This window comes from Dama dama, chromosome 4 (genome assembly GCF_033118175.1).
Source record: "Dama dama isolate Ldn47 chromosome 4, ASM3311817v1, whole genome shotgun sequence".
NCBI lineage: Eukaryota > Metazoa > Chordata > Mammalia > Artiodactyla > Cervidae > Dama > Dama dama.
The window spans coordinates 71,230,620-71,246,619 of record NC_083684.1 but is presented as its reverse complement, the minus strand read 5'-3'; the positions used below and the strand labels follow the sequence as shown (position 1 = coordinate 71,246,619).

Sequence of the window (16,000 nt, the reverse complement as noted above, 5' to 3'; positions counted from 1 at the left end):
ATTTAAACTTGCCAAAGTCATGACTCTTAAGTTTGCCCATGCACCTTTCTGCATATATTTTTCAATAAACTTTTTACTTTACACTTTACTTTCTGCCTCCTTGCCTGAATTCATTCTTGACTAGGCATGCAAGGACTGGGGACTCAAGCCCTAACTGCTGGCCCCTGTGGTCCAGTGGTTAGGACTCCTGGTCCGGAAAACTAAGACCTTGCTTCCAGCTACTGTTCACTGCCACTTACTAGTGTGTGTGTCCAAAATCATAACCACTGGGCCACCAGCGAATTCCCAAGAGCCTCTTCTCGAAACCTAGCAGGACCGTGTGGAGCCTCCTCCACCACGACACCTCTCTGTGTCCCTACTTCTCGTTTGTGGCAACAGCTTTAGTTGACTTGGCCTCCCTGATTTCCAAACGGTGGGCTCCAACAGTTAATCATTTTAAGAGGCAACAATTTGAACAAAGAGGCAGTCAAACAGAGAAGGAGAAAATAACTTAAGCAATAGGTCAATCTGTAGGACGGGGTCATAAGAGCTTAGCTTTCCTCAAGGAAGACAATTAACAATGTCTGAAACACTTTTTAAGTTGTTTTTTTTAGAGAAACCAATTTCCCACCAGGTGGAAACTGCTGACCTCAGACACATAGACCACAGACTGCTTGGAATCAGAAGATTGATGGTGAGATTCCAGAACACCACCCTGCTACCTCAGCACCAAACAACCAGAAAATTCTCCATGAGCTGATCATGCATCCTGGGGCCCTCTCCCCTAACACTGTCTTTAAAAACCCTTGCCTGGGGACTTCCCTGGTGGTCCAGGGGTTAGGAATCTGCCTGCCGGTGCAGTGGACATGGGGTCAATCCCCTGGTCCGAGAACTAAGGTCCACATGCTGCAGGGCAACTAAGCCCATGCTCCACAACTATTGAAGCCCTCATGCTTAGAGCCTGTGGTCAGCAACAAGAGAAGCCACCACAACTCAAGAGTAGCCTGCAGTCTCTGCAACTAGAGAAAGCCTGAGCATAGCAATGAAGAGCCTGTGTGCCCTAAGACCCAGAGCAGCCAAATACTAATTAATTAATTATAAGTAAATGTGTTTCTTAAAAATAAAAACCCTCGCCTGAAGTCATCAAGGTGTTCAGGTCTTTTGAGTGTGAGCTCCCCATTCTCCTTGATTTTCACCCTGAGATAAACGCTGTGCTTTCGCCACAACCCAGTGTCAGGTTGGCTTTGCTGTGCATGGAGTGAGTGAACCGGAGTTTGGCTTAGTAGCATTCTAGGGGAACAGATTTTTTTTTTAAGTAGCTTAAAAATTACCCTGACAAGGAAACCAGAAGTCCCATCTTGATGCACAGCACACACGCCCTACTGCACTTTCCTGAGTCTTCCATCCTGAGTCTCCTTCATGTATGGTTGACCTAGATCAGCTGAAGAATGGGTTTTCCATCCCCTGAAATGGGGAAGCCACATGTTGAAGAGACCTGGAGAGAAAATGAAGACTCCAGGGTTTGTTTTTTTTTTTTGCTTCCCTGGGTCTTTGTTGTGCTGTGCGGGGTTTTTCTGTAGTTCTGCCGAGTGGGGGCTACTCTCTATTTATGGTATGAGAGCTTCTCGTTGCAGTGGCTTCTCTTATTGTGGAGCACAGGCTCTAGGGCACACGGGCTTCAGTCGCTGCAGCCCGTGGACTCAATAGCTGCAGCTCCCGGGCTCTAGAGTGCAGGCTCAATTGTTGTGGCTCATGGGCTTAGTTGCTTCGCAGCATATGGGATCTTCCCAGATCAGGGATTGAACCCATGTCTCCTGCATTGGCAGGTGGATTCTTTACCACTGAGTAACCAGGGAAGACGAAGACTCCAGTTTTTAACATGATCAATTGGAAACTTTGATGAGACCACAAAGTGTGTGTGTCACTTAGGCATTTCACCTATGATTGAATATTAAGAGAGGGTTCAAGCCTGCATATATAAATTTCAAAGTTGTTACCTTACATTATCATTTCAAGTCATGGTTAGATGAGACTGTCAAGGGAATGAGTGAAGACAGAAGAAGAAAATGATCAGAGTGTGAATACTAGACCTAAGCAATTGATGACCGGAAACTAACAAGCTCATGTCAGAGCTTCCAGTGTCCACCAAGAGGTAAATTAAGCAATCTGAGAAGTCACCATTGCTGATTTTCTTCCCATAAATGTGGAGCTGAAAGAATAAAGTGCATTTTTCACGATTTGAGGGTACATACAGATTGAGAAATGGAATTAGAGAGTGCGTAAAATGCCCCTGAAGGATTTAATTTTTTTTTTCTTTAAGAAGAGAGAAGTGGAAGCAGTGACAGGTTTTATTTTCTTGGGCTCCAGAATCACTGTAGATGGTGACTGCCGCCATGAAATTCAAACACACTCGCTCCTTGGGAGGAAAGCGATGACAAACCCAGGCAGTGCATTAAAAAATAGAGATAACACTTTGCCGACAAAGGTCCATATAGTCACAGCTGTGGTTTTTCCAGTAGTCATGAACAGATGTGAGAGTTGGACTACAAAGAGAGCTGAGCATGAGATAGTTGATGCTCTTGAATTGTGGTGCTGGAGAAGAGTCTTGAGAGTCTCTTGAACAGCAAGGAGATCAAACCAGTCAATCCAAAAGGAAATCAACCTTGAATATTCATTGGAAGGACTGATGCTGAAGCTGCAGCTGCAATACTTTGGCCACTTGATACAAAGAGCTGACTCAATGGAAAAGATTGTGATGCTGGGAAAGATTGAGGGCAAGAGGAGGAGTGGGTGGCAGAGAATGAAATGGTTAGATAACATCACTGACTCAATGGACATGAGTTTGAACAAACTCTGGGAGATAGTGAAGGACAGGGAGGCGTGGCATGCTGCAGTCCAAGGGATTGCAGAGAGTCAAACACAACTTAGCAACTGAACAACATAAGAGATTTATTTCAAGGCATTGGGTTATGCGGTTGTGGGGCCTGGCAAGTCCAAAATCCCTTGGGTAGAGAACAGATTGGAAACTGTAGTCGCAACTAACGCTGCAGGCTTGAAGCTGAACTTTTTCCTCAGGGAAACCGCACTTTTCCTCTCTAGGCCTTACAGCCGATTAGATAAGGAAGACTCAATCAAAATAAAATCCTTTGCTTAAAAGATTGGATAACTGATTGCAGATGCTGAGCACATCAACAAAATACCTTCCAGCAACACCTAGATTAGTATTGGATGCAATAACTGAGTAGCATAACCCAGTCCAGTTTACACATAAAACAAGCAATCATATCCCACCCCCTTCTCAATTTGGCACTCACACATATTACCGAAGACCATACTTAAATCCCCAAATTTAAATCCCCAAAGAAAACAAACTTCTGCCTAACCAGATCAAATCTGGTCTTGATCCATTGTTTGATACATGATATCATATAGGACAGATAGCATCGCTGACTCAATGAACATGAATTTGAGAAAACTCTGGGAGGGAGTGGGGGACAGGGGAGTCCGGTGTGCTGCAGTCCATGGGGTCACAAAGAATCAGACACGACTTAGCAACTGAACGGCAACAACAACCGCAGCACTGCATATGATGGATCATGTATGATGCACGTAACATGAGCCATATGAATCTATTGATTTAATGTTAAATTCCCTGATATTGGAAATTTCCCTCTGGCTGTGTGAGATAATGTTTTTTTTTTCCTCCCTCAAAAAATGCAAACAAATATTTAAGAAGAAAGAGACAGTAACTGTAATGTTCTGGAATGGTTTAGGCAAATATAAATTGATGGATAATGGGAAGGAAAGAGAGAATGAGAATGCTACAGCAATGTGACAGAATGTTCGTGGATAAATCTATGTTAAGGCTCTAGGGAGCCTTTCTCTGTGCTATTCTTAAAAATCGCCTGGACTTCACTGATAGTTCAATGGCTAAGAATCTGCCTGCCAACTTGGGGACACGGGTTCAATCCCTTGTCTGGGAAGATCCCACGTGCTGCGGGTCAACTAAGCCCGTGCACCACGGCTACTGAACCTGTGCGCTCTGGAGCCTGTGCGCCACAATAAGAGAAGCCCATGTACTGCAATGAAGGCTAGACCCCGCTACCCACAACAGGAGAAAGCCACACGCAGCAAGGAAGACCCAGTGTGCTCAAAAATAAAATAAAATAATTTAAAAAAATTTCTTGTAATTTTAAAATCATTACACACACAAATATATCTATATCTATATAGGTATATGTATGTATATAACCAATGTATGTCTATAACCTTGCCTCTTGGTGTTCTAGCCTTTGTACAACCTCTCTCCTCAATTTGGGGCCACAACTGTAACTTGCTTCTAGACATACAGAATACACCAAAGGTGGTGGAATATATGCAATTATGTGTACAGGGTTAGACCTATCTTTCTGGATTCTCTCTCTCCTTTGCAGGCCTGATGAAGCAAGTGACCATGTTGGCAGGCTCACAAGATAAGAAACCCAGGCAGTTTGTAGAAGCTGAGGGTGACCTTTACCAACAGACAACAAGAAGCTAAAGCCTTCAGTCCTACAACCACAAGAAAATAAATTCTAGCCACAACCCAAATGAGTTTTGAAGTGTCTTGTTTCTCAATCCAGTCTCCATTGAGACTTTGGTCCTCACTGGCAGCTTCAGCACAATCTTGTAAGACCTTGAAGCAGACAACTCAGCTAAGATGTGACCAAACTCCTGATCCACTAAAAGTGTGGATTGTTTTAACTGCATTGTTTTAAGCCACACATGTATGAAAACATTTACACAGAAACAGAAAAGTAATATACAATGGAAGTAATATACAACATAAGAGGATGCTTTCTCTACAAAAAATCTGACTACATTGGCCCCATGGTCTTAAAAGTCCTCATAGTCTTTTACTGCTTTCTGTTTTTTTCCACCTCAGTTTCCTGCTCCATGCGCTGGCTTGATTCACACTTGCTTTAAATCCTATGCCGAGGGGACTTGCAATGCAGGGGAAGCGGGTTCCGTCACTCCTGGGGGATCGAGGAGCCCACATACCGCAGGGCAGCTAAGACCTCATGCCACAGCTAGAGGAGCCTGCAAGGCAACAAAGAGCCCACACAGCCAAAAAAACTGGAAAGAAAGAAAAAAATCAGACATCTCTTAGAACACATGAATCTGAAATTCATTCTAGCCAGTTTCTTTCACATTTAAAAAATATTTAATTTTAAGCATTGACCTTTTAAGTCAATTAAATAGAGCTCTTCTCTAAATTTAATTTTGATAACCTTATCTAAAGGTAGAGACTTTTATCAAAGGTATAATGTGTACACAGACATATAAACAGGCAAAAGAGGAGATCTCATGGCTTTGACACTTGGGTGTGAATCAGGTATTACAATGTAAACTCACTAGTTTATAAAGAACAGTTGGAAAAAGTTAAATCTGCTTGCTCAGATGACTAAAGCTTTCTTATTTGTGGGAAAGACTTTAAAGATCTGTATCTATCCTTGACAAACCCTAGAAGAGGTTTAAAGAGACGATGAGGGCTTCGTGGGTGATTCAGTGGTAAAGAATTCACCTGCCAATGCAGGAGACACAGGTTCGATCCCTGATCTGGGAAGACCCCATATGCTGCGGAGCTACTAAGCCCGTGAGCCACAACTACTGAGCCTGTGCTCTGGAGTCCACATGCCTCTCCACAAGCCTGCATGCCTAGAGCCTGTGCCCTTAAGAAGAGAAGCCTGAACACCACAACTGGAGAGTGGCCCCCACTCATGGCAACTAGAGAAAAGCCCTCCCAGCAGCAAAGACTCAGTGCAGCCAAAAATAAATAAATAAACAGAATTAGTTTTGTTTTTTTTTTTTTTTTTAATGAGGCAATGAATTAGACTTTGGGTTAGGGAGACTTTCCAGCAAGTCTTCCCAATCTTTCAGTTTAGGGTAACCCAGTTACCTCTTCTTGAAACTAAGTTTCAAGGATAATCTACTCCTCCAGAGAGGATTTTAGCACCACCCAACATGACTTAGGTTCATCAGCCAATAAGGGGAGATCTGAGAACCAGGAAACAATTCCTGGCTATTGTAAACAGTGCTGCTATGAACTGAGGAGATAAAGGGTATGGAATGGACACACCACCACAACTTTACAGACGTGGCTGGACAGAGTAATAATACCTCTGTGCGCTTTCGGTTTCTGTAAGCAAGTACGCCCCAACTGTTGTAAGAACACCAGGAAAAGGGGAATTCCCTGGAGGTCCAGTGGTTAGGACTCGGTGCATTCACTGCCAGGCCTCGGTTAAATCCCTGGTCAGGGACGTACTTTATATTCTATGAGAACAGATAGCTCATTATGGGAACCTAGATAGATTATGCTAAAGAGACAACATTACGTCTGATCACAGCGGAAAGACCACACATGTAATTAGAATCTTGGGGTTCTGAATCACGAGTTATCAGCTGGCGCTCTGGAGAGTGGAAGAAGGCTGGACACTGAGTCCCATGTTCAATGGCTCAGTCAGTCATGCTTCTGTAACGAAGGTCAATAAATCTACATGCCCGGGCTCTGGTGCATGTATTTTTTGAATTATGGCTTTCTCTGTGTATATGCCCAGGAATGGGTCATAAGGTAACTTAACTTCAGGGTGACTGCAGCCATGAAATTAAAAGACTCTCGCACTTTGGAAGAGAGGCTATGACAAACCTAGACAGGGTCTTCAAAAACAAAGACATCTCTTTGCTGACACAGGTCTGTACAGTCAAAGCTACGGTTTTTCCAGTAGTCATGCATGAATGTGAGAGGTAGACCATAAAGACGGCTGAGTGCCAAAGAATTGATGCTTTCGAATTGTGTTGCCGGAGGAGACTCTTGAGAATCCCTTGGACTGAAAGGAGATCAATGCAGTCAATCCTGAAGGAAATCAACTGAATATTCATTGGAAGTACAGATGATAAAGCTGAAGTTCCAATACCGTGGCCGCTCACTGGAAAAGACCCTGATGCTGGGAAAGATCGAGAGCAGGAGGAGAAGGGGGGCAACAAAGGACGAGAATAGTTGGATGGCATCATTGACTCAATGGATATGAGCGTGAGCAAACTCCGGGAGACAGTGATGGACAGGGAGGCCTGGTGTGCTATAGTCCATGGGGTCACAAAGAGTCAGACACAACTGAGTGACCGAGCAACAACAACGGGAGCTCTATTTTTAGTTTTTGTAAGGAACCTGCAAACTGTTTTCCACAGTGGCTGTGACAATTTACAGTCCCACCAACAGCGTAGGAGGGTTCCCCAAGGTGCCATTTAGAGCACTGTTCCTCCTGAGTGGTGTCACCTGACCCTCTGACCCCTCCTGAGTCACACAAACATATATGAGTAATAAAAATTTCTCTGTTTTGCACTACTGTGGATGACAACTTTAAAAAATTAAAAGAACTTGTCAGCTTCCCTCAGAACTGACCAATGACCTTGAGAAGAAATTGCAAAGGAGAGCTCCTTATAGTCACAGCACACGTGCCCTCAGATGCATAACTCCTGACAGGACCGGACAGGATCCTGCTTTTATTTACAGTTGTTTTATTTTTGGTCACACCCAGTGGCATGTGGGATCTTAGTTCCCTGATCAGGGCTGGAACCCATGCCCTCTGCACTGCAAGGTGAGGTCTTAACCACTGGACCTCCAGGGAAGTCCCTATCTACAATTCTTACATTTTGAAAACGTGGACTTTTTGCAATTAATTTTTATTTTTTAAGTACTGCATTCAAATATCATTTGTCTTGATCACAGAACTTTCAGCATCCGCCCCTTAAATATTGCTCCCTAGAAATGAGAACCTCATTCACCTCACCCTAATCCTGCTGCTAGACTTCCCTTGTGGCTCAGATGGCCAAGCGTCTGCCTACAATGTTGGGAGAGAGACCTGGGCTCCATCCCTGGGTCGGGAAGATCCTTCGGAGAAGGAAATAGCAACCGACTCCAGTACTCTTGCCTGGAAAATCCCATGGACAGAGGAGCCTGGTAGGTTACAGTCCATGGGGTCACAAAGAGTCGGACACAACTTAGCTACTTCACCTCACTTCAATCCTGCTGCTAGTTATTAATTAAATAAGAAAAGGCCACCACTTCAAAAGATAAGTGAAGAATATGAAAAAGCAATTTCAAAAAGAATAATATGTACATAACAAACATTGGGGAGAAAAAAGATGCGTAAGTCCAATGCTACTCAAAAGTGCACTCGTTCAGGTGTGGATGTTGGTATAAATCATTCAGTCTCGGGGGACTTCCCTGGTGGTCCAGTGGTTAAAACTCCTTGCTTCAAATGCAGGGGGCGTGGGTCTGACTCCCGGTTGGGCAACTAAGATCCCACATGCCAAGGGGCACGGCCCCAAAATAAAAATAAGTCAATAAATAATTCATTCAAAGGAAGAAAAGATCCTATCTAGTCCCTGCTGGATTAGATGAGTTTATACTTAAGTAAGTGGGCGGGGCCGAACAGACTGCTCATATAAAAGCCAACCTAGCCAGCGCTGCTTCCCTGCCTTCTGCTGGAACCAGACTTCAGAGCTCTCTTTCAGATGGCTCAAGACAGTCCTTCAGACAGTAAGTTCCTCACGCTTCAGCCCGCTGTGCTCATTTCCTTGGTTAGTGGGGAAGGGGCGGGGAATTGGGCTGAAAACAGACGGGCTTGTGAGAAGGTATGGGAGTCCCATTTTTCAAGCGTTTAAATAACTGTGCTAGGGAAGAGAAAATGGATTCCTCATGTAATATGAAAGCATGCTGTTTTCTCTGCATCTGAGCATTGGGAATTTCAAAAAGATGGAGGCACGCAAGAACCAGACAATCCAGGAGGAGGCTGAAAACAACTGAACAATACAAAGTGTTGTTTTGAGAAGGGAGATGGGAGGGGAAAACTGATGGGAAGAAGGAAGAGGAACTATGTGCTGTGCCGAGTCGCTTGAGTCGTGTCCGACTATTTGCAACCACCTGGGCTGTAGCCCGCCAGGCTTCTCTGTCCATGGGATTCTCCAGGCAAGAGTACTGGAGCGGGTTGCCATTTCCTTCTCCAGGGGGTCTCCCCCACCCAGGGACGGAACCCGTGTCTCTTTTTGGCAGCCGGGTTCTTTACCATTAGCGCCACCTGGGAAACCCGAAGAAACGATGGGGGTCATCAAAAAGTCCTGAGACCAGAAAGTTTTTGGAATCGAAGTAGCTTTCGGATTTCTCTCTCTAGACTGAACTTGGTCTCCTGAACTTCAGTTCTGAGCATCTAACTGCCTGCTTGTCTGTAATAGGTATCTCAAAAGCAACATATCCCAAATGGAACTCCTTATGTTCAGACCCAAATTCTTCCTCCTCCTGTTCTCCTTGCTCACCAAATATCCATTGTTGGTGCCCAAAACCTAAGCATTCTTGACCTTGTCTTTCTCTCATAGGGCTTCCCTGGAGGCTCAGATGGTAAGGAATCTGCCTGCAATGCAGGAGACCTGGGTTTGATCCCTGGTAGGGAAGATCCCCTGGAGGAAGGGATGGCTACCCACTCCAGGGTTCTTGCCGGGGAATTCATAAGCTACACCTAACCAGGATGAGAATTCTGTTGGCTTTAACAACACACTTAAACATAAACCATCGTTGCTGGATTATGGCAAGAACTGACCTCTCTGCTCCCATCCTGGCCCTGATTCAATATGTTCTCAACTCTGTAGCCTGTGTGATCTTGTCAAACTGTCTGATCAACTCTTCTCACTATCGGCCAGCCAAGAGTGTCCCACTCTGCGACCCCATGACTGTAGCCTGCCAGCCTCCTCTGTCCATGGGATTTCCCAGGCAAGAATACTGGAGTGGGTTACCATTCCTTTTTCTACGGGATCTTCCTGACCCAGGGATTGCACCTGGGTCTACCTGGGAAGCCCCACCATACTAAGAGTCAAAGGCACATGGCCTGAAGAGGTCCCATATAATCTGCCCACTTGGAGGTCTAAGACCTCATCTGCTTCTGATTCATTTTCTCTTCTCCAACCCTCCTGCTCTACCTAGCTTATTTCTCCATCATTTTTTCCCCTCATTACTTTGTCTTATGTGTTACTTTGTCTTATGTGTTACTTTGTCTTATGTGTTACTTTGTCTTATGTGTTACTTTGTCTTATGTGTTACTTTGTCTTATGTGTAAAATTCCATTACGGGAATATACCAGGTTTTACTTATCCATTCTCCTAGCAATGGGTGCTCAGTTGCTTCAGCTATTACTACACAACAGCATTCTGAAAAATGTCATGGAGATGCATTTGGGGTTAGAATTGCAAATTATTCTTTGTAATCCATTACAAAGAAATGGATTTGGGGTTAAAACTACCTACTGTTGTTGTTTAGTCACTCAATTGTGTCCGACCTTCTGCGACCCCATGACTTGTAGTCCACCAGGCTCCTCTGTCTGTGGGATTTTTCAGGCAAGAAATACTGGAGCGGGTTGCCATTTCCCTCTCCACGGGATCTTCTTGACCCTGGGATGAAGCCCTTGTCTCTTGTGTCTCCTGCATTGGCAGGCGGGTTCTTTACCACTAGCGCCACCTGAGAGACCAGTGTGGAGGCTCCTTAAAAAACAAAAATAGAACTACCATATGATCCAGCATGTTCTTTTCTGTGAGGTATCAACCAAAGCAACTCAGAATCTCTTAAGTTTCCTCTTTGTATGAGTCCAGTTCCAAACGAACCTGTAGCATTCACAGTAACTTTTCTTCTCATCTTATTTAGTTTACCAAGCCTAATTCATTCATGTTCCAAAATAAAAGCCCAGTTTTCCAGATTTGGCTATTTTAATGAGTTGTATCATATCTAAAATCATGCAACATGATTTTATTCCCTATTTGAAGACTCTACTGAATGTATGAATTGTGTTCGCTTCATAGTGTTTTAAAAAATATTTGTAGGAGGATTTCCCTGGTGGTCCAGCAGGTAAGAATCAGTGCTTCCACTGCAGGGCGTACAGGTTCAAGCGCTGGTTGGGGAACTAAGATCCTGCATGCTATGCAGTGAGGCCAGAAAAAAAAATTGGAAACTGACCCTATTTGTTGAGGGCAATGAAAACTTGAAAGGAGCTCAACAATACCTGTAACAGGTGCTCTTTATGAGTTCAAATGTCCATCATTGTCATGACATCACCCGCATCTTCCTGACTTACATTGTTCTTGATCACATAGGATCGGGACACATCACTTTTTCATGTTTTTTTTTAATTTAAACAGAAGACATTGTGTCCCTAGTCATGGCCTTCAGGTCAACTAAGGAAGCTTCAAGAATCACCACCCTTGTGCACTTAAGGGTTCTGGGTTCTGGGTTCTGGTGGATTCAAAATGAAAGGAAGAAATGAGAGACAAGCGCCAAGCTGAAGCGTGAATACATACAATGGTCAGTTTAATGCTTCTCTCCTCCGATTTATTGGTCTCTCTTTCCCCAGAGACCGTGGCGACAAAAAAGTGTCGGCGCAGCCGGACCTTGTTCACAGAAGAGCAGTTGAAGATCCTCGTCCAGGCGTTCAGCCAAAACCCTTACCCCGGCTATACTGCCAAACAGAGACTTGCCGTGGAAATCAACACTGAGGAGTCTAGGATCCAGGTACATTCCAAGTTCCACATCTCCAGGACGAGCAGCAGAAACTTGGGGTGGGAATGGGGGGGTGGGGACTTATCCGGTGGCCCAGTAGCTAAGACTCCGAGCTAGATGTAGTGAGACATAGCTACAGGTGTTTGTGTCGACTTAAGAAACAGTCACAACCTAAAAGTTGAGAGTTAGGTTTTTACTCAGTGGAAATTTTTAGGACTTCAAGCCCGAAAGGCAGCATCTCAAGTAACCCTGAGAGAACTGCTCCAAGGAGGCGATAGGGGAAGAGGGAGGAACCGGGCTATACGTGTGCTCAGTCACGTCCAACTGTTTGTGAGAATACTGGAGTGGGCTGCCATTTCCTTCTCCAGGGCATCTTCCCGACCCAGGGATTGAACCCACAACTCTTGTGTCTCCTGCATGGGCCGGCGGATTCGTTACCAGTAGCACCACCTAGGAAGCCCCATGTTACAAAGAAGTTGCAACAAAGGGCGAGTAGTCTGAACATCCAAAGGATTTTTGTGATTTAAAAAAAAACAGATATCCCAAGTGAAGGAAGTTAGTGCTTTTCCATGTATGAGACGGCGCAAGAGTCTGGGCTCACTGAAATCTTCCTTTTCATTCGCACCTCAGCTGTGTGACCAGTATCCTGTGTTTTTTCACATCCTGAGCTCCCTTGGGGCTCATCCTAAGGATCGGCTGCCATCTGATGGCTGTGAGATTCCAGGTATTTTCTCCTTTCTGAGTGCCCTGGAGGGCTGGAATCAGCGATGAATGTGACATCCTTGTTTACTGATATGGCAGGAGATACTCCATTTGCATAATTTTTTGAGAATGCACACCTCGAAATTCAAGGAGAGTGAAAATCTTTCCCCACACAAATTTTAGTAATCGCAAAAGTTATTAACTGAAATTGGTACAATGTTTCTGGAGGACAATCTGTCAATATGTGTTAAACCTGAATGTTCATGACATTTGACAGCATATCATTTTAAGGATTTTGGTGTTTTTTTTTGCCAGGAAGATAACTTAGGATGTTTGCAATAATGTAATTGTGAGAATATTCATAGCATTTTGTGCGTCTTCTTTTTCAATTAAGTTTTTGGCCCTGCTGCCTGGCACATGGGATCTTGGTTCCTCAATCAGGGATCAGACCTGGGCCCCCTGCAGTGGAAGTGTAGAAGTCTTAACCACTGGATCACCAGGGAAGTCTCGGCCTTTTGTGCTTCTAATAGAGAGCTGTTGGGGAGAAACCTCTATTCAACAATAAGGAGGGACTTCCCTGGTGGTCCAGTGGATAGGAATCCAGTGGATAGGGGCCCTGGGTTTGATCTCCGGTCAGGGAACTAGATTCCACATGCCACAACTAAAGATCTCATGCACCACAGCTAAGACCTGGCACAGTCAAGTAAATAAAAAATAAAATATACGAAAAGAAAGGGGAGTGGGAACCATTCACTGAGCACGTATCATGTGCCCGTGCAATAAGGGCATTGAGTGGAGCGCTTTGCTTGACCCTCAGAATGAACTCCCAAGAATGTTGCTCATAACCTCCGTTCAGGAATGTGGACACTAAGAGTGAAGGAGCTCCCGGGACTGGGCAAGAAATGTGCAGATATACCTTCAGAAAAGAGGAATGGTGTGGTGGCTGGAAGACACACCTATTCCAGGGTGTGTCATCATAGGTGATGTGGTCACAGATACAGGCAAGTGTCTGATGACACGGTAAGATGCCAGAGGGATGATGGATGATGTGATGGTTAATCTTCTCCTGTCAATGAATACTAGCAGACCAGGGAATCGCAGACTGGTGTTTTTGTGTTCAGTTGTGTCTGACTCTTTGCAGCCCCCATGGGCTGTAGCCCTCCAGGCTCCTCTCTCTATGGGATTTCTCAAGCAAGAATACTGGAGTGGGTTGCCATTCCCTTCTCTAGCGGATCTTCCCAACCTAGGGATGGAACCCATGTCTCCTGGATTGGCAGGTAGATTCTTTATCACTGTACCACCTGGGAAGCCCGGATGTGCAGTCACAGATTCATGCTTGACAGAGATCTTACAAGCAGAATAATTACAGCATCCATTTATTAACTTAAAAAGATTACCACAGGGGACTTCCCTGGTGGTGCAGAGGTTAAGACATTGCCTTCCAATGAAGAGGTGTAGTTTTAATCCCTCATCAAGGACCTAGGACCCCACATGCCTCATGGCCAAAAAACCAGAAGGTAAACAACAGATGCAATATCGTAACAAATTCTATAAAGACTTAAAAAATGGTCTATATAAAAAATCTTTTAAAAAAGAGATTATTATAGCAAATTGTGTTGGGACCAGGTCATGAAGATGCTGAATGCCAAACCTTGATCTAAGGCTTAGTTGAATGTGACCAGGATCAGTGATAATCCTGAATCTAGGGTTCATAGGAATCACTGCCTACCCCTCTTTTGGGGGCCATGTCGTGGCACGCAGGGTTTTAGTTCCCTGTCCAGGGGTTGAACTCATGCCACCTGCAGTGGAAGCAGAGTCCTAGCCACGGGACTGCCAGGGAAGTCCCAGAATCATTCCCCTTGGAGAAGAGCAGCAACGGGGTCGAGATGAAATAAACATGTTTAATTCTCTCGTTTTCTTTTCCTCTCTTAGATATGGTTTCAGAATCGAAGAGCAAGGCATGGATTCCTGGAGAGACCCAAGAAGAACTTAGGCTCAAGCAAAGACCATGCCTCCCCCAAAGAGAAGATGCAAGGTAAACAGCCTGCTCCAGTCCTGCTCCCCACCAGAGCCTCCTGGGATGCAAGTGCCTCTTGAGAGTGGCGCCACCTGAAAGAAACCATCTCTTCCTCTCTCCGCCTTATAAGAGGAGAGTGGGAGATGAATGTTTCCTCCTTCAGGGTTTCCTGATCAGGGCATCCCAGGAGCAAAGGGTTCAACATGGCCCCTGGAAATTCTCCCCACAAGGTCCAGACATTCTGAGTCTTAGCTTTTTTGCACTGGAGTCTAGCAATTCAGCCAAATACTACTGCTTCTCACAAGAGACGTGGGTTCTATCCCTGGGTTGGGACAATCCCCTGGAGGAGGAAATGGAAACCCACTCCAGTATTCTTACCTGGGAAATCCCATGCACAGAAGAGCCTGGCGCCCTACAGTCCGTGGGTCACAAAGAGTAGGATGCTACTGAGCACGCACTCTTCTAGAACCTTCCACCTGAATAACCTTCTCAAGGAGTGGCAACAGATTCCAAGTTAGACAGTGAGATGTTTGGGTTCCTCATCCGAATATGTAAGCTGATCCCAAATGTTTCTCTACCTTCACTCCTACCTACTCCAGATGGAAGAGACAGACGGTGTCGTACCAGCTACAGTTCCTCTCAGTTACAAACTCTCAAGAACGCGTTCACAGAAAACCCCTATCCTGGGATTGACTCCAGAGAGCAACTTGCTGAAGAAATTGGGGTTCCAGAGTCAAGAGTCCAGGTAAGCGAAAAGGGACTTGATATTGTTATTAAGAAAAACAAACCAATAGCATAATATGTTGTAAATGAAAAAAAGATAAGCAGGACAGATGAAAAATGGGATTTCTGGCTTGACTAGCACTTCCCCAGTGGCTCAGGAGGTGAAGAATCTGCCTGCAATGCAGGAGACACTGGAGACTCGTGTTCCATCCCGGGTGGGGAGGATCCCCTGGAGGAGAAAATGGCAACCCACTTCAGTATTCTTGCCTGGAGAATCCCATGGACAGAGGAGCCTGGTGGGCTACAGTCCATGGGGGTCCCAAAGGGTTGGATATGACTAAGCATGCATGCACCTATGGGAAAACAATGTCTTCCTAGAAGACATTACCCTATTCTGGATCATAGAGTAAAATCGGGCATTTTTGAGAGGAAGGAGAGAAGTGGGAAGAGAATTTCAGGCAGAGGGAAAAGTTGAAATACAGGTATGACTCTTTAGGAAAGACTAATACTTATAATGAGGGAATTGTGAGGACTTTCAGGATATGAGACCTATCAGTAGATCATAAAGGTATTTGTACAAGATTCAGAATTTTGAGGGACATCTCTGGTGGTCCAGTAGTTAGGACTCCATGCTTCCACTGCAGGGACATGGGTTTGATCCCTGGTTGGGGAACTAAGATCCCCGTAAGACACAGACACAGCAAAAACCAAAAAAAAAAAAAAAATTCAGAATTTTGAACTTTGAGATGTGATAGACTTTCCCAGATGTCATATGAAATGTCAGTGATTTGAGAATTATGCCTAAAAGAAACCATCTCTTCCTCTCCTTTGCCTTATAAGATAAGAAATGGTGAGACTTGCCTGACATCAATTTTTTTTTAGTAAATCTCTTTGTTTTACCTACTTAGATTTGGTTCCAAAATCGAAGATCTAGACTCCGTATCCAGAGAAAAAGGGGCCTTGAAGAAGCTTCAGACCAAAGACAAAACCAGGGACAGGATCTCTGA

General features: G+C 44.7%; 1 protein-coding gene across 1 annotated transcript in view; it reads left to right on the top strand.

Moving 5' to 3' along the window:
• The window catches only part of DUXA (double homeobox A), a 17,491-nt gene extending 1,491 nt beyond the window's left edge, over window positions 1–16,000 (top strand). Inside the window, exons 2-5 of the mRNA XM_061140665.1 lie at window positions 11,406–11,563; window positions 14,186–14,295; window positions 14,877–15,015; window positions 15,902–16,000. Coding sequence (XP_060996648.1) covers window positions 11,406–11,563; window positions 14,186–14,295; window positions 14,877–15,015; window positions 15,902–16,000 — 506 coding nt within the window. The remainder of the gene's footprint in view (window positions 1–11,405; window positions 11,564–14,185; window positions 14,296–14,876; window positions 15,016–15,901) is intronic.